The following is a 21,640-nucleotide window of genomic DNA, read 5'->3' as shown; positions in this document are numbered from 1 at the left end:
AACCCTTATTTGAAACAACCATAATTGTCGTATGCTTTTATTTGAAATAAACATGATTATTTTAGGCCTTTTTTTTACATAAGTCCACTTCAAGCTCCTATTTAACTATTGTTATTTGAAATTTTCCCTAAAAATCCATATCAACATCTTTGGTTGCTATTTTCCTTTCTTATACTTTGATTTTTCCTTTTCAACTTTTTTCTTCAACATCTCGGAGGTCCAATGAAGACAATTAGTAAGAAAGTTGCTATTGAGACATCCATTCCACCTCGATATGTAGCATTTGTCAGTATAACATACTATTTATTAGGCTATAATTTGGCAAAATAATAAAAAGTTGCTAACTTTTTCATACTTTAATTTATATAATTTGTCGAAACTTTCTCAAACGATGCTTTGATGATTTGTCAAGCATTATAATTTCGCACAACACACTAATCTCCATCTAGTTTCGTTTAAAAGCAACTTATTGGAAAACTTTATAGTTTTCAATGCATTGATTGAAACTTGATAGTTTTCCTATTCGTAAGGAAAGCTTTATAGCTTTTTTATGTACAATCGACGCCTTGGAAGCCATGTCAATTTCGTTTCGCATATATAATATCTAACTTTGGACAATCTAGTCCAACAAGAGCTAGAGTGATCATCAAAGTAGGAGCGTTTGGATAAGGTATCGATTCAAGCAGGTCCCTAGGATGGAGAAATGGGTAAAAATAAATTAACACACCAAACAGGGGGAAAGCATTCGTGGATTATATATGTGAAATTGAGATAACTTACAATAGACATCTTTTGATGTAAAAATATTGTTTAGCATTAGATCTCCATTATTAAGTATGCTCAAGAGAGAACAGTACCAATGTAGATGACCTCATGGGAAAGTGAGTTAATTCGAAAATGTCACAATACGATACCAGAATATGACCCCTTACAATAAGTGAGTGATTTGAGGATGAATCAGGTGAAAGCTAATGAGCTTGTCACAACCCAATCTGACAAGTGCATAGAGTGACCATTGGGCCAAGCAAGGTGCAACTCTTGGTAGACTTTTAAGATGATGAAGTGGACAATAATAAACCAAACAATATAATACTAATAGGGATAGAACAATCCCGAAATATATATGAGACCAAGATGCACCTTTTGAAGTAATGACGTCATTCAACATCTCCAATATTGATCATGCTAAATTGAGAGCACTATTAATACGAGCGACCTTCTAGAAAAGTACTTATATGTTAAAAGACGACAAAATTATGAGATCGGGCTCAAGTAGACAATTTCTCAAATGCATGAACCCAAGGTCTCACGTAATATATAAGTGATTGAAGTTTATTGAGATACCATTAAAGGCACCGATCGGGGTAGAGGATCCTTCTCCCGCTCTATCCTCATCGCTCTAAAACATTTTAGCTATTAACGATAAAGTGGCAAGTGTATGGGACATCGAGCTTAGATGTCCCTTTATGAGTTGCTTACCAGTGGCTAGTCATGAATACTCAATCAGTATTTATAATGGGTGAAAATATTAAATTCATTTATAACCTATTTACTTAACATAACGATTCCATATAATGATTCAGTCCATCAAATATGAGTTAAGAGATAAGTCTACAACTCATTTTGACAGGTTTACTATTCTAGTGAACTCTAAACTGAATTCGAAGCATTGGCAACATCCCATGGCCAAAAGATTCCCCAAATTCCTTCGAAATCTCTCTCTGAGTCACCGTTCGCTTCTCAGATTGATTTGATGTATTTGATCCTGGGCAGTCATTGAGCAAGTGGGAAAGAAAAAGTCTATCCAACTGAAAGTACTAGAAATCAGCTCCTACGTGTCTGAACCAGCATGAATCTTTTGTTAATGTCTCCGAAGAAACGTCCTGAAGAGTGCTAATGCATGTTCAGAACAGGTAGGCACAAGTGAGGATTAGCCACCATGAACGCTCGACAGCACTTTACCCACCATATACATGCAGAAGCATAAGTTAAAGCATACCATATCGACGCCCACCAAGATGATATCGCCATAAGAGTTGCATTATATCTCTAGCATTCAAGAGAACATGTGCAGTTTATCCGAGTTTTACTATATTTGCCTCCAGACTTTCTTGATCGAATAAAAAATGTAGACAGGAAGAAGTAAAGCGCACGCAACCTATCCATGTGTTTCTTCCTAACAAAGAAAAGAGCATCAGTTACCAAAAGACTGCCTAAAAAATCATTCGAACTGCACTTCATTTATGCAAGCTTCACACAACACTATAAGTCACTCAAACCGCAAAGATCACTTCATGTGACTAAACACTGAATTAGCTTTGATAGGCTGCCATAACTTCACAATGTATAAGCTCATCAGTTTCCAACTCTCTCAATTTCTAATGATGATAAAAAAGAAAACAGAGCTGATTTTTCTTAAGTTGTGTGCAGATTTTGTTCAGTATTTAGAACACACTCAAACAATTAAATATGACCAACCACTAGATATTACAATATGCTCATCAGCTTCCAACTCTCTGACTTTCTAATAATCAAAGTAAATGGAGCTGATCTTCCCAAGAAATGGGTTTATCCAGTATCCATAAAAGTAAAAAATCACTTGCTCCAAAATAACAAGGAATTTAAATTGTGAATCTACCTCAATGTGGATGAAAGGAATTAAACTTTCTGATACTATCTCATGTTCGATGTGACATATCTCCAGGGATCTAAACCAAACGGTTCTCCCGGAATCATGTCAATATATTTTATAAATGCAGATCGGCTTCGAAATTTGAGAATCTACAATAAGGATGCTAACAGTAACAGGCACATTTCATTTCATATCCTCATCATCACTCAAGCAGAAGAAATAGAGCAAATTGCATCATTTCCATGTTAAAAGTCATTTTTAATTACACAATTACCAAAAACCCGGCACAAACAATTAATAATATCCTATTAAATAATATATATATATATATATATAAAAGACTATTCACTAACAGTCTTTCGCTCGACATCCTCCCAAATAAAATAAGTAATTCATGAAAAGAAACACTGAAACTAAACTTCTCCTACAACAATCAAATAACAACTAGTAGCCAGACCATTATTAGCTTCCTTCGTGGTAAATGCTTGACAAATTCTGCTAAAGTTCTCTTTTCATGACTATATGTAGTGCCAAACATAAACTACTTTTTCTGGAGCCCACAGAGATGAAGAACATTGTTTGATCCATTATTCTCGACATCTCCGAGAAAGCATGGAGGAAAGCATAATTTCCTGATATCACCCAAAATCAAGCGCAAACTACACCAACTAAAGCTGAAGCTCTATCATATCCTTCTCAGAAGAGTAGCAAGTCAAAAAATTACAATAACTTAAGGTGATAAGCAACTGTTTCTTGAACAGAGCGAATCTTTCACCAACTATAAAATAAGACTAACAAACCCTACAATAATTGTTTCACCATGCCAAGGTGACACTCCCGATGTAGCATATGTACATTTCCTGTATAAATCATTGTATGTACAAAAACAACATGGCCTAACATATCTATTATCGCCGGCCATTCAACCATCTTACACATTGTAAGCCAAAGGAACACTATTTACATTGCACCACAGACAATCTCATGCAAACAGTTCGAAATCCTCGCTGACCTGTGAATCCCACGTGACCCTTCCTCCGCTGCTCCGGCCTTTACTTCTTTCGTACTCCAAATCATCTGTGGGCAACTCATATCGACAAATTGGACATGAGTTTCGAATGGCCAACCATGGCAAGATACAGTCTCCATGATAGTAATGAGAACAAGGCAACTTCCTCACCCCATCCCCAACCGATACCTCGTCCTTACAAACCGCACAAACTCCACCGCTCAACTGCACATCCGATTCACTCAGAATAATCAGAGGCAAATCCTCGACCGCTGCTTTCGCGGCCGGTGGACTTCCCCTAATTGCGACTTCGTTTTCGACGAACTGGTCCAACAAAATGTCGAACTCAGCGGCGTAAAAGAAATCATCAGGAGGAGCAACATGAGGACCATAGTCCCAAGTTGGGATATTTTGCACATTGTTCACGGCGAGGAGAAACTCCCACTCCAGATGACGCGCGACGGAATCATTATCATCTTCTTCTCCTCCTTCTAACTCCTCTGTAAAATTCTCCGACGAGACCGTCACCTCTTCTTCGTCCCGATCGTGCGCCTGCTCGCTCACCTCCTCCCACTCGAGCTCCGCCGCCAGATTCCTCTGCGATTCCAAGTCGAACGAGCACACGTTCTCGGATTCCAGATACTCCGAATCCGAATCCGAATCGATGCTCACCACTCGCAATCCCGCGCGCCGCGGATCCGCCTCGTCAGCCGCGGCGCGTCGGGCGGATTCGGAGACCGATTCCCGCCGATCCGAATCGATCCTCGGCCCCGATTCCGCACCACCACCAGCGGCGGCTCCGGGTCCGACCCCGACGGCGTCTTCAGCGCCGCGGGCCGAGCCGGAACCGTCGGATCCCGAATCGGAATCGGAATCGGAATCGCAGGCCGGCGAGCGCGCGGCCGCGGCGGGGGCGACGCCGGAGCCTCCGGCGACGTAGAAGGGCGAGGGGAAGGTGGGGTTGATGTACCACTCGAAGAGGAAGCCGGGTTCTAGGGTTTCGGGATCTTCAGGCGGGCGCGCCATCGGGCGGGGGGCAAATCGGCTGATCGGAATCCGCTCCCCGGAATTCCCTCTGGACGGAGGATGGCCACGAGAAGATCACGAGGCGGCGGCCATTGACGGACTCCTCTCGTTCGTCAGTGATCCAGCCATTGATGTTCTTCTGGTTCAGGAGGCGTTCTCGTGTGGAGGGAGGGAGGATAGGCAGGGGAGGGGCAGGAGACGCTTTCGGATCCGGGCCGGGTCGGGGAAAGGTCACGGGCGTGGAGGTTGGGCCGGATCCGACCCGCATTAACCGGATCTTCTAATATCGCCTAGATCTTTTCTAGTAAAAGCCTTTTTTTCTGACGTTCATGATTGCTAATGGCATGTTGTTGTTAAAGTGATATCAAGTAACTTAATAAAAAATAATCCAATAAGATACTTTAACATTTAAACATTGCTTCAAAGCCCTTCTTAGAAATAGCACAAATTCATGGCCCACCTGAATCTTACAAGATTCTTACACTTAAAGAGCACTCACGAGTATGCTTGGCTTATGGTATCGTTACAAATCATGTTGGCTCAAAGATTTAGACGTACGTTTTTTTCTTTTAATGGACAGATCTGAATAACAAGTTCCACCTCTTTTTACAAGAGCTTTAATCCATAAAAACTTACTTACATCTCAGTCCTTTTTTCATGATTGTTTTCTTAAACACGAGTGATTTTTGTGACAATAAAATATCTTATTGAAATATAAGACTGCATTATGATTGAGACAAATGAAGCTCGACTTTTTCGGGATTACTTAAGCCCATGATACAAAGATAGTATTTCATATTATGATTGCTTTGTGTTACAAATCACCATAGGTTTCAAGAATTTATCTGAAAAACAAATAACTTTTTATCATTTCAAGAGTATACACAAATTCAACTTTGGGTTTGGCTTCTAAGCCCAGCCAAACTTTTAACAACTCTTAAGGCAGAATCTAACAATACAAAGTAGTAAGCATAGAGTTTGCCATGCCGACTGACAGAAGAAAAGACCGCACAAGATCGATCGACTTGACAGAACGGGTAGAAATAAGCGTCGACTACACCTCTAGTACATGGTTCGAAAGCTGGAGAAAATACCTTACTTCTTAAGCTACATAAAATCCATATACATGCATAAGCAGAACTTACAAGCAAGGATTTATACCTTCACAGCTCAAGCACGCTAAATTCTATAATGCACAACCCTGGAATTCCTCTTTCACCGTCCCCTTACCTTCAATACCAGACAGGACCTCCTTTACAGACTGGTATACCTCATCGATCGGCCTCTCAGCATCAATCTAAGCAACCGAAAGGATAACCAGATGGGAAAAAGCCGATGGGAAAAAGCCAAGTCAGCCATTGATGACCGATGCTCGTTCATACAAGAAGACAAACGCGAAAGCAAAAAATCATCACCTACCTTTCGAACTTTGCCCTTTGAATTATAATAATTGATCACGGGGACAGTCGATTCGGAGTAAACTTTGAGACGGTTCCGAATGGTCTCAGCATTGTCATCAGCTCTTCCCTTCATGGTTGCAAATTTATCACTCAGAGAAACTTATTAACTTCACAATTTGTCCTAGGTAATGAAAATTAGCAAAGCATTTCCACCTGATTCCTGCTTAGAAGGCGCCTCATTGCTTCCTGCTCTGAGCAATCGAAGAACAGTATGGCATCAGGCTCGATTTTCATCTGCACGGAAAATTATTATGAAGAAATGACCGAAGTAATAGATAGTCAAGTATGAGAAATCATTGAAGAGTCGTAAATGATATAGAAACAGAACTAATAGCGCACAATGTTCTCAGCCGCAGCGAGATTTTCTTCGTTACGTGGGAAACCGTCGATGAGGAACTTCTTGCTTTCGCTTCTGCGCATCGCCTGCTGCAGAAGCTTTACGACTATTTCCGAGGGAACCAGCTTTCCTTCTTTCTTTAAGTCCCGGATCATCTTCCTGTTAATTTAAAAGCAAGTTACAGCGAAGCCATCCTCAGAGGGTTAAAAAAACGCCTTCCCTTATGAATTTGTCAGATTAGAAACGAAGAAACCGGTTCTACAACAGGCACAAGTTACATAGTTTTTTTTTGGCTTTTGGGTACTAAAAAGTTCAAAAATATCAAAAAGTACCCTTCTTCGGAACCAGATTCGACTTCTTTTTGCAGAAGATCACCGGCGCTCAAGTGGCTAAACCCAAACTCCGAAGAAATCTTGGAACACTGCGTGCTCTTCCCACTTCCAGGACCACCTGCCAAATCCCTATTGTCGTAATCACCGCAAACTTAATGGAAGATACAAGGAACATTAGAGAATATCCTATAGGAATTCAAGTAGTATCGAGCTTTTTCACAAATTTCAGCCACTCCTGTGAATTGCGCCATCTGCTGATGAACAGATTCGTCACCCTCAATGAATTGATGCTGTGTAGCATCTGGTCTTCAGACCAACAAGACTTGTCATGAATAAAGTTCATGGTGCTCTTATCTTTTGCTAAAATAGAAGCAAAAGTGACTTGGATTATTCAAAAATCGAAGTCGGTTTGCTTTATAAAAAGAAGATTCTCTTTCTCATTGACTTTTCGTTCACTTCCTTCTTTTTAGCTTTTGACCCGATTGCAACTAGCGATGAGCCAAACACCAAACCCAGATGGTTCTGATGATACATCACCATCGGTCTAGCTATGTGACATCCAAATTAAGTTTGAGACCTGATGGTTTGACACGCTCAACTGGCATCACAGTCGATTCGCGGGTTGCTCGATCTGTCTAGAGGCCAAGCGATTAACATAAGAGTTACACTAAAAATTCAAATCGATGTCTGTCCACCCGCATCCTTCTCCCATGTTCAATCGCCGCATCCATCACCGACGCTTCACGATCGACCGAAGCAACAAACCATTCAGACACACTCCATCAGGAAGAACCCACAAAACGATACGCACCGCCACACGCAGGGTACCATCCTTCGCATGCACAAGTGGCGCGAAGAGCGAACATCATGAGGAGTAAGCGCAAGAAGTTGGAGGATTTACCTAAGACATACACGACTCTGTACTCACTGGGATGGTCTTCCCCTGCATCCTGCCACCCAAAAGCACCCAAAACACATGCCGAATTACTACCAGTTAATCTTTTCTACTTCTAGTTTAAACCGATATACCGTCGCCTATAAACACTGGCTGATGGAGGAAAAAAGAAACTTAACTTGCTAAACGGGTCGATCAGGATGAAAACCGGCGATGCAATGTAAGCTCACCTGATCAGAATTCGTCTGTTTAACCTCCTCTGGCACGACACTTTTTATTCCAGTTGCACCAGCTTCTGCCGCAGCTTCCATGGGAAGCTCCACGACTATGCTGCTTCCCAAATAAGAAACGAACAAAATTCAATGAAACCAAAGAAGAAATAAGAAGAATCGAGCGAGGAGAACTCCAGAGGAGGTGTCGACCCGATGCTGGAGAAGCATCGGTTCTATGGAAGACGCTACACGATCGTGGAAGCACTAGCGGGCCGAAACTCGGGCCCTGGCCCTGGCCCGTAATGCAGTTTCCCAGGCCCGATCGACAGGACACTGGCCCGGAAGTTTCAACCAATTTTCGAACGCTTGCCAACCGAGAAGAAAAGAGAAGAGAACCCGCCAAAGCATGAGCGCCATCGTTGATGGCCCTTCGCTTCTCCTCCTCCTCCTTCTCCCCTCGCCTTCGCCTCACGACACCGTACCTTCTCTCGCTCTTCTTGCAGCCCTCGCGCGGCGCCGGGCGAGTCTCGAGATGCTCGACGGTCGCGGAAGCTCCGAGGTCGCCCTCCTTTCGGAGGAAGACGTTCTCGCATCTTTTCCAGGACTGCTCGAGCCAGAGGGCCCTGGGGCCCGGAAAACAGGCTCATGCGCGTATGATCGTGACTGGGTTTTCGCCGACGGTGTTCGTCGCGAACTGTTTGATCCAAATGTACGTCAAATGTTCGAGCTTGGATCACGCGCTCAAGGTGTTCAACAGAATGCCGCTTCAGGACACCTTTTCATGGAATGCGGTGATATTTGGGTACGCGGGGAGTGGGAACGTGGTGGCTGCGGAGGCACTTTTTCGGTTGATGCCCAAAAGGATGTCGTCTCGTGGAATTCCATGGTATCCGGTTTTCTACAGAATGGTGATAGTTGGAAGGCTGTTGGTGTTTTTATGGAGATGAGAGGAGCAGAAGTGGGGCTCGATTACACTACTTTGGCCGTTGTTTCAAAAGCATGTTCGTGCTTAGAAGATCTGAACTTGGGAATTCAGATCCATGGGGTTGCAGTGAGGATGGGAGTTCATGAGGATGTAGTCACCGCGAGTGCTTTAGTTGACATGTATGCCAAGTGTAAGAAGTTAGATAGATCGCTTCAGCTCTTTTCGGAAATGCCAGAGAAGAATTGGGTTTCATGGAGTGCTGTAATTGCCGGTTGCGTCCAAAACAATAAATTGATTGAGGGTTTAGAGATATACAGGGAAATGCTGAAAGCTGGATGTGGAGTGAGCCAATCCACTTATGCAAGTGTCTTCAGGTCATGTGCGGGGTTGTCAGCATTAGGAATCGGCACTCAGTTACATGGTCATTCATTGAAGAGTGACTTTGGAGATGATATCGTGGTAGCGACGCCACTTTGGACATGTATGCAAAATGTGACAACATGGAACTTGCTAGAAAGTTGTTTAACTCTATGCCGGATCATAGTTTGCAGTCATATAATGCCATTATTGTTGGATATTCTCGAAGTGGTCATGGTTTTGAAGCTTTGAATCTATTTAGAGATTTGCAGAAGTCTGGTCGAGGTTTTGATGAAATAACTTTGTCGGGCGCCTTGAGTGCATGTGCGATAATTAAAGGGCTTTTTGAGGGGCTTCAAATTCATTCACTAACAATTAAGAGCACCTTGAATAACAACATATGCGTTGCAAATGCCCTGTTGGATATGTATGGAAAATGTAGAGCTTTATCGGAAGCATGCTGTGTTTTTGATGAAATGACTATTAGAGATGCCGTATCATGGAATGCGATCATTGCAGCACATGAGCAGAACGATAATGTAGAGGAAACACTCATGCTATTTACTTCAATGCTTCGATCAAGGATGGAACCTGATGAATTCACATATGGAAGTGTCTTGAAAGCTTGTGCAGGTAATCGAGCTCTGAGTTGTGGTATGGAGGTTCATAATAGAGTAATCAAATCCGGAATGGGGTTGAACTGGTTTGTAGGGAGTGCATTGGTTGACATGTACAGTAAATGTGGGATGACAGAAGTGGCAGAGAAGATCCATTTTAGAACAAAAGAACAGACGATGGTTTCTTGGAATGCACTCATCTCTGGGTTCGTAATGCAAAAGCAGAGTGAGGATGCTCAGAGATATTTCTCTTGGATGTTGGAGATTGGCGTAGAGCCTGATAGCTTCACTTATGCAACAGTTCTTGATACTTGTGCTAATCTTGCTACTGTCAGTCTAGGGAAGCAAATCCATGCCCAAATTTTGAAATTAGAGCTGCAAGCAGACGTTTACATCTGCAGCACCCTTGTTGACATGTACTCAAAGTGTGGAAATTTGAAAGATTCCCAGTTGATGTTTGAGAAAGCACCTAAGAGAGACTTTGTGACATGGAATGCAATGATCTGTGGCTTCGCACATCATGGGCTTGGTGAAGAGGCCCTTAAAGTTTTTGGGAGGATGCAACTCGAAAGCGTGAAGCCAAACCATGCTACTTTCGTGTCAGTTCTTCGAGCTTGTGCGCACATGGGACTTGCTGAAGAAGGATTACAGTATTTTCACTCTATGCAACCTGCATATGGTTTGAATCCCCAGTTAGAGCATTACTCGTGTATGGTGGATATCCTAGGGAGGTCAGGCCGAGTTGATGATGCTCTAGAGCTTATTTACGATATGCCTTTTGAAACGGATGCTGTTATTTGGAGAAGTCTACTTAGCACTTGCTGTGACCAAGGTAATGTGGAAATAGCAGAAGTGGCGGCAAATTCTCTTCTGCGATTGGAGCCAGAAGATTCTTCTGCATATATCCTTCTATCAAATATATATGCCAATGCAGGAATGTGGAAGGAAGTTTCAGAGATGAGGAAAGTAATGAAGAATAAAAAGTTAAGGAAGGAGCCGGGATGTAGCTGGATCGAGGTGAAAGATGAGGTGCACACATTTCTTGTGGGAGAGAGGGCTCATCCAAGATCGAGAGAAATTTACTGGAAGCTTGATCTGCTCATCAATGAAATGAGGGGATCTGGTTATGTGCCTGTTGCCAATTTCCTCATTGATGAGGAGATAGAAGAAAACGAATCTGAGGAAGAATTGAGAACGAATGTCTACTCATAGTTGGGAATTATTATTAGATTCCTCAGAACAAGAAGAGGAAAAGTCGAGTCGCGAATAGGGAAAGGAGAACGCCATTGGCAAATTGTGCCGCATGTTGGTACAGGGAAGCAACTGAATATTTTTAAGACTAGCTCACAGATTCATTCTGACAATTGAACGAGATTCCGATATTCTCGATCCAGGCTCAGAGGACAAAAAAAAGGCGGCGTGGCATAACTACAATCCCTTTAGCACAGATAACGGAATTCGGCCCAAAACTGAAGTTGTCCCGAGAAACCTTGATTTGGGGTCCCTCTGCGAATGGCCTCCACGACAGCAATTACTGCTAACGGGAGAACTCCCGGGATACCTGCCGTCGAATGACAGCAAGGTTCGAGAGTGACCTCGCAGAGAGGACGTACTTCAAGATTCTCACAGAGGAAACTTGAAAACCGAATGGGAAGGGCTTGCAAAATGCAGGATTCAGGATTGCAGGAGGAAAGAACCTCCATGTTTTCACTTTCTTTGTACTACATTAATTCTTTCCTGACGAAACAAAGTGATGCTGTCCTAAAAAGTTCAGAGATTCGACAAATGACACATCGTGACTCCCGAGTAGCTTTCCAACGGCCGAGTTTCTTATCTAAACGCGTTATGTGCACGTGCCCGCATGTGTCCGGCAACTCAGGCTCGGAGCATAGCCATCCCGAGACCGTCAAACCCCAGAGGGGGTCCTCCTCGTCGGTTGCGACTCGCAGCATCATTTTCTTTTGTTCATTTCCATGTCCAGAGGCGGCAGCAGCAGCAGTATCGGCAATGAGATGGTCGCCGAAAATGACTGCCGAGTCCGAGTCATTTTTTCACTGCTGCCTACGGATCTGTAGCATGTTGGCGAAAAGCTGCGGACGGCAACTTGTCGCCACAAATGCTTGTGGTCTGCACATCATGCTCTTTCGCTATCATCATCCACTCTCGATGCCACCCAGCTTTGCATTCTCGGCAGGTCGAACTCAACTGGAGCGTGACGCCGCGTCCCCTCGATGGCGAAACCTCGCCAAACTCCCGCGGGCCCACGCGAGACGGCTTCACTGGGCCTGTGGGGCCCGCGGGCCCACCCGATGCCGACATCTTCCGACCCACGAATCCGTCTCTGATAGGACGAGCAAACATGTGGTGATGCGGCCCGGAATTCCGGCCCACAAGACTTTAAAATTCAATTTTTTTTATTTTATTAGCACCGTGTTCCGGAGCAATTCTACTTTTTTTCCTTTTAATTAACATAAATAAGTTGGGGAGAAATCGAGGTCGTTCATTTGACGTTTCCTTAAGTTGGCCGATGGGAGGCCGAAGGGGCCTTCTTTCTTAATAGACAATTAGTCGATTGGCTTCGCCCGGATCGAGCCAGTGAAACGTGGCGCGACGGCAGCCACGAATTTGATAATGATATGTGCGTGTGTGTATGTGGGGAGAGGAGAAGATCCTATTGATTAGCGAGGTTATATTTTAATTAAATTGGTAATGAATGCTCATTAGCGAACGAGACGCGCATTGATTGACGAGGGAACAAGACAATAAAGAGGAAAGTGTAGAGGCCTTTGTGTGGTGAGAAGTAGATGGTCCATATGCTTGAGGTTTTGGCATTGCTGAGGTCAGCTTTTGGCTTTTGCACATGATCTTGCAAAAATGCACATGGATTTGTCCAAGTGGCTGTTGTTAGGATTTGCCATGTGTTAGGTTTAAGGATGATTTCATGGGAGAGTCGCATGATCTAAGAGCTCAGGCAATGAGCATGGATTTTGTGGAGAAGTTCCTCACGGCTCTGCTTTTAAACAGTTGAATTATCAAATTTATTCTTAGGTTTGAACTTGCTTCAAAAGAGACATTTGTAAGTGAACGTGAATTCTAGATCTTTAAATAGATGAAAAGAAAATGAATTCTTCAAGTAATTGTTTCCAAACATTGAGTGAGGGCCGAGCTCGATAGAACACTCTTTTCCTTTGAAAGTGGCAATTCTTTGAACATGCTCAAAAGATTATCGAATTTTTGTGCATCTATATGGAGGGAAATGCCATTGGTGATTATATGGACCCACAGACTTTTCGATTGATTAACGAGTCAGACAACAATTCATGTCTATTACCACAAAGAGACATTGTTTCTTTTTTATTATTTAGTGACAAGGTAGGTGTTTACTGATGGAGGTTTGTAGATTATTTGTAACCTTCATTTCTTTTTTTATTATTTCGTGTCGAAGTATGTGGCTGCTAATAGAGGTCGATAGATGCTTGATTATGTGTGGCCTTTGCCCTTTAGCAAATCATGAAAAATATATATATAAAATAAAAGGAAAGCAAAAGGATTTCATACCGTTTAAAATTCGTGTAATCTTTCTCCACGTAATTGATTTCCATCTACATTGCCTGAATAATGGATAAGAGTTATTACCCGGACCGTTTATTTTTGCAAAGAATGAATATATGAAATATTTCTAAAGAAATAATTGCTCATATAATTTATAGAAATAAAAGAATAAAAGATATTTTCATCATTCATAAAAATATTCATACACAAATAATAATCAATAATAATAATATTTTTTTATTGATAATTTTTTTACGAATGAAAAATATTTTGAAAAATAATTAGGGACGTGTTGAGAAATTTCTCGAAATGAAAAAAATGAGCGATTAAAAAAAAAGAAAAAGGAGGGAAGGGAGGGAGGGGGACCACGTGGAGAGATCTGGTGCTTCGGAGTGCAGAATCGTAGCCGATGAGATTTTTCTTTCCCTACGGCTCCGTTGATTTTTCTTTTTTCTCGGGCTCTGACGTTGACGTTGACTAGGAACAGTAAATTAGAAAAACCGAAAATAAAATAATGGTTTTTGTATTTTTGCTAATTAAGACGGGCTGGGCTTTCCACGTCAGCGGGAGCCGTCCAACGCGGGATTGGTCCGGAAAAATTCCTAGTCCCGATTCAAGATTCGCGTGGTCGTTTCCTATCTCATTCCACATTCGAATTTATCAACTTTTGCTGTGCTATATTATTATAAAATTGTCGGCTAGAGACCAATTCAATCAAAATTTAACTCACCCGGCAATGATTTTTTTTTTTGATGATTTCCTTTTGTTTACAAAACTAGATTAAGCCTGTGCAACAGAGCTTATGCTAAGTTAGAATCGATATGTCTTAAATTCGTAGGTTGGGACCGGCCATATTATTTTCAGTTTCTTTTGTTCTCACGCTTGCTCACTTCACACTCTTATCTCAATTTGGTTATCATGAAATTTTGTAGGACCGCTTGCTAATTGTTCTAAAATATTAAATTATTAGATGAATGCATGGTTTAATATTTGATTACTCTAATACTTCCCCCACACTTAACCTGATCTTCTTTGGCCTAGTACTAAGCTTGAAAATATTTAATTAGGGTGTAGAAATATTTAACTAGGGTACTTTAACATTCCCTCGCATTCTTAATCTAGTTTTTTTTGGCATAGCACTAAGCAAGTAATTATTTAATTAAGGAGATAAATGATATTTGAAATGATTTGAACTCAAAACCTTCACTTTGATATTATATGAGATTTTGTAAAACTAATTGCTAATCGTTCTAAAAATTTAAGTTGTTAAATAAAAACGTAATATAATATTTAATTAGATTTAATTAAATTTAATTACTTTGACACTTATAAGTTTTTTTCTTTAAATTTATTAAATATGTTAGTGTTTTAGTAATATGAATCGAGTTAGATATATTATTACATCTACATTGTGTGACAGACGAGAGACACAATGGATTTTATAGATCTATTTGAGCCAAACTATTTATGATTTGATTTAAATTCGACCCTACTCACTGTGACGGGTCGATTGATGCATTTAATTCAAGCACTTAATCAAGTGGATCGATTATTAAGACAACTTGCTTCGAGCCACGACAATAATGATGCACAGCGAGGACTTTAATGATGCATAGGGAACCATGCCGGAAATTTATTTCTGAATGTCATCATTAAATAATTGTTTTTTTTAAGACCTTTTTGATGAAAAAGACAAATACGAAAAGGAAAAGAAAACAAACAAAAGCTGGCCTGGCTCAACAAGTGACACATGAATTTCGATTCACATGCCTTTTCGCTCTCCAACAAGCAGGCATTTGCCAAAGATATACTGATTAATAAAGAAATATCTTCTTCTTTTTTTTTTCCAATAAAGAAAACGAAAATTTTCAGATAAAGATTCGATTTTTTTTAATAAAATAAGCCTGAGAAGTGGGCAATCTAGTCTTGAGCCACCCCTCAGTTATCGACCGATCATAAGCTTGGAAAGTGCAACGTGAGATTGATGTGCTTGTGCAAATGAGACATTTTCGAGAGTAAAAGATCCATTTTAGATTCTTATTTTAAGATGGAAATTTATTTCGAGAAAACAATTTCACTTTAAGAGCTCTAATCATAAATCTGCCAAAGAGTTTTCCTCTAATTTATACCGCCAATCACGACTCACTAACTAATATGGTGAATATTTAAATTTATTCAGCTCACGTGGAGACATGAATAATTGATTACCGACAAGATTGGAAATAGTTAGACCTCGTTAAACGGGGGTCGGTCGGGTTTGGGTCGGGTCATAAATGGTCCGACCCAAATCGATCCATTTAACCCGTTTATGACCTATTTATTATAGTGCAAAATTTTTTACCCATACCCGACCCGACCCATACTCGACCCATACCCGACCCATTTAACGAAACCTAAAAAAGTTTATATATATATATATATATATATATATATATATATATATTTAAAATGATATTGCTAAAATGGTTTTATACAACACAAATTTAATGGATAATTTTTATAATTTTTAAAATAATTATTTAAAAAAAAAAAAAAAAAATCGAATTTTAATTATTTTTTTATTTTTTAAAAAATTATTTTTTATTTTTTAAAATTATTTTTTTAAAAATATTATTTTTAATTATTTTTATTTTTATTTTAAAGAATATAATATTTCTTTTCTTTCTTTTCTTTTCTTTTTCTTTTTCTTTTTTTTTTTTTCTTCTTCTTCTTCGGTCAGCCGCCGGCCACGACGACTGCCGGCGGCCGGCCACAGGCGAGCCTCGACCTCGCCCGGCTCGCCGACGCCGGCGAGCCAAGGCTCGCCAGATCCGGCGAGCTCGAGCTCGCCCGACGCCGGCGAGCTCGAGTCTCGCCAGATCGGCGAGCTCGAGCTCGCCCGACGCCGGCGAGCTCGAATCTCGCCAGATCGGCGAGGCTCCAGATCCGGCGAGCTCGAGGCTCGCCAGCATCGAGCGAGCTCGAGCTCGCCCCCTCGCCGGATCTGGCGAGGCTCGAGCCTCGCCGGACGTCGGCGAGGCCTCCGCCTGCCAGATCTGGCGAGCTCGAGGCTCGCCGGCGTCGGGCGAGCTCGAGCTCGCCCTCGCCGGATCTGGCGAGGCTCGAGCCTTGCCGGACGTCGGCGAGGCCTCCGCCTCGCCAGATCTGGCGAGCTCGAGGCTCGCCGGCGAGTTGAGTCTCGCCAGATCGGCGAGGCTCGAGCCTCGCCGGGCGTCGGCGAGGCCTCCGCCTTGCCAGATCCGGCGAGCTCGAGCTCGCCCGATGCCGCTCGCCTGGCCGGTCGCCGGCCATCGCCGTGCCGGCGACCGGAGGAAGAAGAAAGAAAAAAATAAAAATAAAAAATAATTATAATTATAATTTCGGTTTTTATAAAAAAAAAATTATAAAGTTAAAGAGATGAGAGAGATGTGGGGTTTTGAGTTAAAATAAATAGGCTCATTTTTTAATGGGTTAATAAATGGGTCATGAATCTTGGCCAACTCTTTAACCCATTTAAAACCCATATATCTTAAGATAACTCCATTAAAACCCATTATGGTGTTTTATGAAAGAAAACTTGACCCATTAATGACCCATTTAATCATAAATTGGTCTATAAATGGGTTATGCAACCCATTTAACACCTCTAGAAATAGTGAGTTAGACGCCAGTGGAGGACCCAGTTAAAACTCCGGAGGAATGAATGCTTCACGTTTCTACTGTCGCACCTATATTTTCTATGTTCATCAAATCTTACCAAAAAGAAAAAATCCTGAATATTATTATTAAATGTTCAAATGAAGAAAAATTAGTAATTTTTAATATATTATTATCTTTTTTTCCTGGATGGCAGTCCATTCGTATGAATCCCTTGTCCGCCACCGACCGTCTTCTTCTTCTTCGTCTTCTTCGATTACGTACTCATCCCTTTCTCTCTCTCCCTGTCTGCGCGATTCCTCTATAAAATCCCACCACGAGCCTTCCATTATTGGAACAAAGCAACGACCTTGATTCCAAATCTCGCCTCCTCCTTCCATTCCAGCAGCTGGGTTCCGGCGAATTTCGCCGTTCCGATCTTCCGCGGCGACCAATAGGAGGTGCGCCGATCGCCGCCGTCGACGTCTCCCCTGCTCCCGCTCCCGCTCCCGCTCCCATTTCCGGAGGGGTTTTCTTCGTTGAAAACCGGAATCGCTTGGGATTCCGTCGCTCGTCGGCGCTCCGGGACCGCGAATTCGAGATTGGCGGCGGAGCTTTGGCTTTTGGGGCGTGCTCCGATTTTCTCGGCGGAAAGGTGGAGGCTTGGGGATATCCCGTCCGCTGCTGCAAATCGCGATTGTCTTGACCTCGAAGCTGTTTGGTTGTTGTGGGTCAGTTCGTCTTTGCTTCTAAGTTGAAATTTTTAGCGTGAATTCCGATGCTGTCGAACTTTTGAAGCTGACCCTTTTTTGGGGTTCGTGAATTAGGCACCAGAGACTCTAGTTGAAGTCGGAATTCGGAAGAAGATAAGCGGAAGATGACGATCGGAGACATCGCGCCGAAGAAGGAGAGGAAGTCGCGGAGGAGCAAGGCGGTCGCGGACGAGAAGGCGCCGCTGTTGCCCACGAGGAAGGACGAGGAAGAGAGCTTCGATGAGTTCAACGGGGCTTCCTTCACCGGGGCGGTCTTCAATCTGGCCACGACCATCGTCGGCGCCGGAATCATGGCGCTGCCGGCGACCATGAAAGTCCTGGGTCTCGGCCTGGGGATCGCCACGATCGTCTTCATGGCTTTCTTGACCAATGCGTCCATTGAATTGTTGCTCCGGTTTAGCAGGGCGGGCAAGTGTATGTCGTATAGTAGTCTGATGGGGGATGCTTTCGGCAAGTACGGGAGGATTCTGCTGCAGATATGCGTCATGGTCAACAACATCGGCGTGCTCATTGTGTACATGATCATCATCGGTATGAATTCGATCATTTTAGGATATTTTGGGTATAATTTCGTTGAGTATTGTCAAGACTTAGGCTGTGATGTTGTATGGTATCATTGTGTTCTGACGTTTGGACATTATCTGAAGGGGACGTGCTCTCCGGAACATCTTCCAGCGGCGTTCACCATGCTGGTGTTCTTGAAGGGTGGTTTGGAGGACACTGGTGGAATGGCCGTACTTTGGTTCTTCTTGTCACGACACTAGGAATATTTGCTCCGTTGGCATGCTTTAAGCGAATAGGTAAGTGTTGCAGCTTCTATCATTTTGTTGGGGCATCTTGTATCCTTTTGCTCTGGTCTGATTTATTGTTTGTTACTTGTAAATGGAATTGAAACAATCATTTTTGTTCTGTGCGCTTGTATGGGTAGTCTACTTCAAATTATCTACTGATTGGTTTGGAAGATCTTGCCTGTTAGGATTTATAGTTGTGCTAGTCATATTTGGAAGTAATTTGATCTTATGGTGTGTCTTTCAGAGTGGCCAAGAAAGATCTTGATTTTACTGCTCTAATGTATTCTATGCTGCATCTCAGATATCTAGACAAGCTATCTTCACAGATATAACTTGATGGCCTTCTTGTTATATTTGGCCTCATATTAGTAAGACTGATGTAATATTTTTCATGCTGGTTGCAGATTCATTGAGATACACATCTGCCTTGTCTGTAGCACTGGCAGTGGTGTTTCTTGTTATCACTGTGGGAATTTCAATCATTAAATTGATTGGTGGAGGCGTTGCAATGCCCAGATTGCTACCTGATATAACTGATTTGGCATCATTCTGGAAGATCTTCACTGTAGTTCCTGTTCTTGTCACTGCATATATCTGCCATTACAATGGTATGCTACTGAAAATTGCTCCCACTTCCAAATCTATATGTATTCATGGCAATGCATTATTTGTATGATTAGTCATTTAAACTTCAACATGAAATTAAATGTTTAAATGAATTGGCATTTATACAGGGTGATGCTTGCAGTTCTTTTTTTAGATAAGATCTTGAACATGCAAATGTGTTTGCATTATAAAAGTGGATGCTTAATTTTTCCTTATTTTTGTATTTTTATGTTGTTGTTTTGACAATCTTAGTGTTATCGGTTATCATTCTTTGGAAGCCATTTTATATAATTTAGTATTTATGTAAGTTTTAACCCTGCATGAGAATTGGTCTATTAAATATGAACTTGCAAGAAGTTGAACCTGGGAAGTTTGATTAGATACAAGCAAATGGCATGGTTTTTTTTTTTTTTTTTTTTAATATGAATTGAAGAGCTAGACGAGTTATTTGATTTTTGATGCCCTTCACGATTTTGCAGTCCACACCATTGACAATGAACTCGAAGATTCCACACAGATAAAGGCAGTTGTGGGAACGTCACTTGGTCTGTGTTCATCTGTGTATATAATGATTAGCTTCTTTGGGTTCCTCCTCTTCGGCGATGGGACACTTGATGACGTGCTTGCTAATTTTGACACCGACCTTGGCATTCCTTACAGTTCCTTGCTCAATGATGCCGTTCGTGTTAGTTACGCAGCGCATCTTATGCTTGTATTCCCCATAGTCTTCTATCCATTGCGACTGAACATGGACGGCCTTCTCTTTCCCTCTGCAAGGCCACTTGTTTCAGATAACCTGAGGTTTGGATTGCTCACAACTGGTCTTATAACTGTAATATTCGCGGGTGCAAATTTTATCCCCAGCATCTGGGATGCTTTTCAATTTACTGGAGCGACAGCTGCTGTTTGCCTTGGCTTCATTTTTCCCGCTGCTATCACTCTGAGGTGAGTGTTTGCTTTGCCTGAATCACTGAAAGTATTGAGTTGGCACCTTCAATAGTGTTTCCTTATAAATTGATCTCTCTGGGCCTTTCTGATAAGACATATGCTGAGCATTTCATTCCCAGCTCCATGCTCAATTAGGCAAAGGATGTTTGAGGTCCCTAACTTCAGGATTGTAGTGTGCTGGTTTGTGACTTTAAGAAATGATGATACAACCTATGCAACATGCCACTGCCAGCTAAGAATGGCAGTACTTTCGGGTTTTTCAGTTATGAAGTTTTTGTCGATTATTATGAGGGAGGGAGTTTATGAAGTTTTTCTGGATTTACTATAATGCCTTTGTTTTATTTGCCATTTGACATAATTAAATTTTATGGAAGATAAGTTCTTGATCCTTCTTGCTGATTCTTTTTCTTGCTTCCTCTATATTTCAATTTGATAGTACCTTTATCTTGTTGGATGAATCGTTGAAAACTCAACCCCAATTCCATGGTGCTAATTGCAGGGATCATCACAGCATAGCAACCAAGAAGGACAAGATTTTAGCCATTTTCATGATTGTTCTTGCCGTCTTCTCAAATGTGGTGGCTATCTATAGCGATGCTTATGCTTTATTCAAGAAGCATGAATCTCCCCGTGAATGATGGCTGCGGCATCTAAGACTCGGTAATGTGGAGAACGAGATAGTATTGGATTTTGAGTCAACCCAAATAAAAGAAAAAGACCTGGGAATGCTTACTCTGTAGGATTCAAGCGCGGAAATGTATGCATGCCGGTCATTGTACAAATCTGCTAGTTTGAAAAATCTGTATAAAACCGTGTGAGGACAAGGGGGTAGTATTATTGTCATCTGCTCGAAACTGCTTTACCAACTGCAGGCTCAATATATTGGAGTGTCGTGATTTAGACTTTTTCTCCCTATTTCTCGTTCAAGTTTTTTTTATGGCATGAAACTACTCGAAGCATGGTTCTACCTGCATTCTTACTAACAACATCGGCACGTGTCCGAACCAGTTGGTTGTGGTGGGGGGAGTCAACCTTTCCTCACTACAAGTGAAATCAAAATAAGCATCTTTTGACGCCAACGCATTGTCTTGGAACCTAATATCAAAGTAGTTGGATTATTATTCTTGTTTTCTTTGCTCTTTCTCCTGATACACTGGTCATTCGCGAAAGGTCACCCTTTATCTCAACTGAACTACCTTCCGTTCTTTCCCCCAATTGCACCGCTATCGAGTTTTTTTCATGAGGAGACTAATTTGTGATATCCGTATGTCAGTTTTGACTATCAGGCCAACGATGAACGCACCTTGTAACCAGGCAAAATTAGGCCCCCTCCCTAGAAAATAGCCTAGTTCTGTCTTAAACTAGCCTTATACCAAGACAAACGGACAATCACAAGAGAGATGGTTAGAATGTACGTCGGCAACATGGACATACTGACAAGCCTCCAAAAGGTTTGATTATCAATTTGTGTGTATATAAACAGAATTATCTTTATAATGCTCTCTCGTCCGAACAATACCTCCATGGTTCGAAGAATCTTATACCTGTACTCG

General features: G+C 41.9%; 4 protein-coding genes across 5 annotated transcripts; 2 read left to right on the top strand and 2 right to left on the bottom strand.

Annotated features, from left to right (window-relative positions):
• Nucleotides 1-3,344: 3,344 nt before the first annotated feature.
• LOC104419466 (E3 ubiquitin-protein ligase Praja-1) lies at nucleotides 3,345-5,114 on the bottom strand. The gene has a single exon (XM_010031138.3). It carries the CDS (start codon nucleotides 4,665-4,667, stop codon nucleotides 3,615-3,617), a length of 1,053 nt encoding a protein of 350 aa, XP_010029440.1. The 5' UTR covers nucleotides 4,668-5,114; the 3' UTR covers nucleotides 3,345-3,614.
• Nucleotides 5,115-5,513: 399 nt separating this feature from the next.
• On the bottom strand, nucleotides 5,514-8,065 carry LOC104419464 (UMP-CMP kinase 3). Of its 2 annotated transcripts, none has more exons than XM_010031137.3 (7): nucleotides 7,922-8,065; nucleotides 7,698-7,746; nucleotides 6,797-6,914; nucleotides 6,467-6,623; nucleotides 6,281-6,361; nucleotides 6,087-6,194; nucleotides 5,514-5,964 (listed from the first exon to the last, which is right to left on the bottom strand). In XM_010031137.3, exons 1-7 carry the CDS (start codon nucleotides 8,000-8,002, stop codon nucleotides 5,854-5,856), a joined length of 705 nt encoding a protein of 234 aa, XP_010029439.2. In that variant the 5' UTR covers nucleotides 8,003-8,065; the 3' UTR covers nucleotides 5,514-5,853. The 2 variants fall into 2 exon arrangements, with proteins under 2 accessions (XP_010029439.2, XP_039157756.1); XM_039301822.1 differs by having other exon boundaries at nucleotides 7,871-7,987.
• A 15-nt stretch (nucleotides 8,066-8,080) lies between these two features.
• LOC104419463 (pentatricopeptide repeat-containing protein At3g02330, mitochondrial) lies at nucleotides 8,081-11,588 on the top strand. Its single transcript, XM_010031136.3, is given in 3 exon segments — nucleotides 8,081-8,758; nucleotides 8,761-9,294; nucleotides 9,297-11,588. Coding segments are annotated over 3 exon segments (2,685 nt in total). The 5' UTR covers nucleotides 8,081-8,325; the 3' UTR covers nucleotides 11,015-11,588.
• Nucleotides 11,589-17,227: 5,639 nt separating this feature from the next.
• Nucleotides 17,228-21,002, top strand: LOC104419462 (amino acid transporter AVT6A). The gene is made up of 6 exons (XM_010031135.3): nucleotides 17,228-17,700; nucleotides 17,797-18,273; nucleotides 18,390-18,542; nucleotides 18,938-19,141; nucleotides 19,619-20,084; nucleotides 20,587-21,002. Exons 2-6 carry the CDS (start codon nucleotides 17,847-17,849, stop codon nucleotides 20,723-20,725), a joined length of 1,389 nt encoding a protein of 462 aa, XP_010029437.1. The 5' UTR covers nucleotides 17,228-17,700; nucleotides 17,797-17,846; the 3' UTR covers nucleotides 20,726-21,002.
• Nucleotides 21,003-21,640: the final 638 nt, after the last annotated feature.

Source organism: Eucalyptus grandis, chromosome 9, assembly GCF_016545825.1.
Source record: "Eucalyptus grandis isolate ANBG69807.140 chromosome 9, ASM1654582v1, whole genome shotgun sequence".
Classification (NCBI taxonomy): Eukaryota; Viridiplantae; Streptophyta; class Magnoliopsida; order Myrtales; family Myrtaceae; genus Eucalyptus; species Eucalyptus grandis.
The sequence above is the reverse complement of the archived record's forward strand: the minus strand, read 5'-3'. Positions and strand labels throughout refer to the sequence as shown.

Coding starts and splice junctions, on each gene's coding strand:
- LOC104419462 (XM_010031135.3), top strand. CDS start 17,847: ATGACGATCGGAGACATCGCGCCGAAGAAGGAGAGGAAGTCGCGGAGG. Junction 18,274..18,389: donor TGTGTACATGATCATCATCG/GTATGAATTCGA, acceptor CATTATCTGAAG/GGGACGTGCTCTCCGGAACA. Junction 20,085..20,586: donor CCCGCTGCTATCACTCTGAG/GTGAGTGTTTGC, acceptor TGCTAATTGCAG/GGATCATCACAGCATAGCAA.
- LOC104419466 (XM_010031138.3), bottom strand. CDS start 4,667: ATGGCGCGCCCGCCTGAAGATCCCGAAACCCTAGAACCCGGCTTCCTC.
- LOC104419464 (XM_010031137.3), bottom strand. CDS start 8,002: ATGGAAGCTGCGGCAGAAGCTGGTGCAACTGGAATAAAAAGTGTCGTG. Junction 6,915..7,697: donor CAGAGTCGTGTATGTCTTAG/GTAAATCCTCCA, acceptor GGGATTTGGCAG/GTGGTCCTGGAAGTGGGAAG. Junction 6,362..6,466: donor TCGCTGCGGCTGAGAACATT/GTGCGCTATTAG, acceptor TTTTCCGTGCAG/ATGAAAATCGAGCCTGATGC.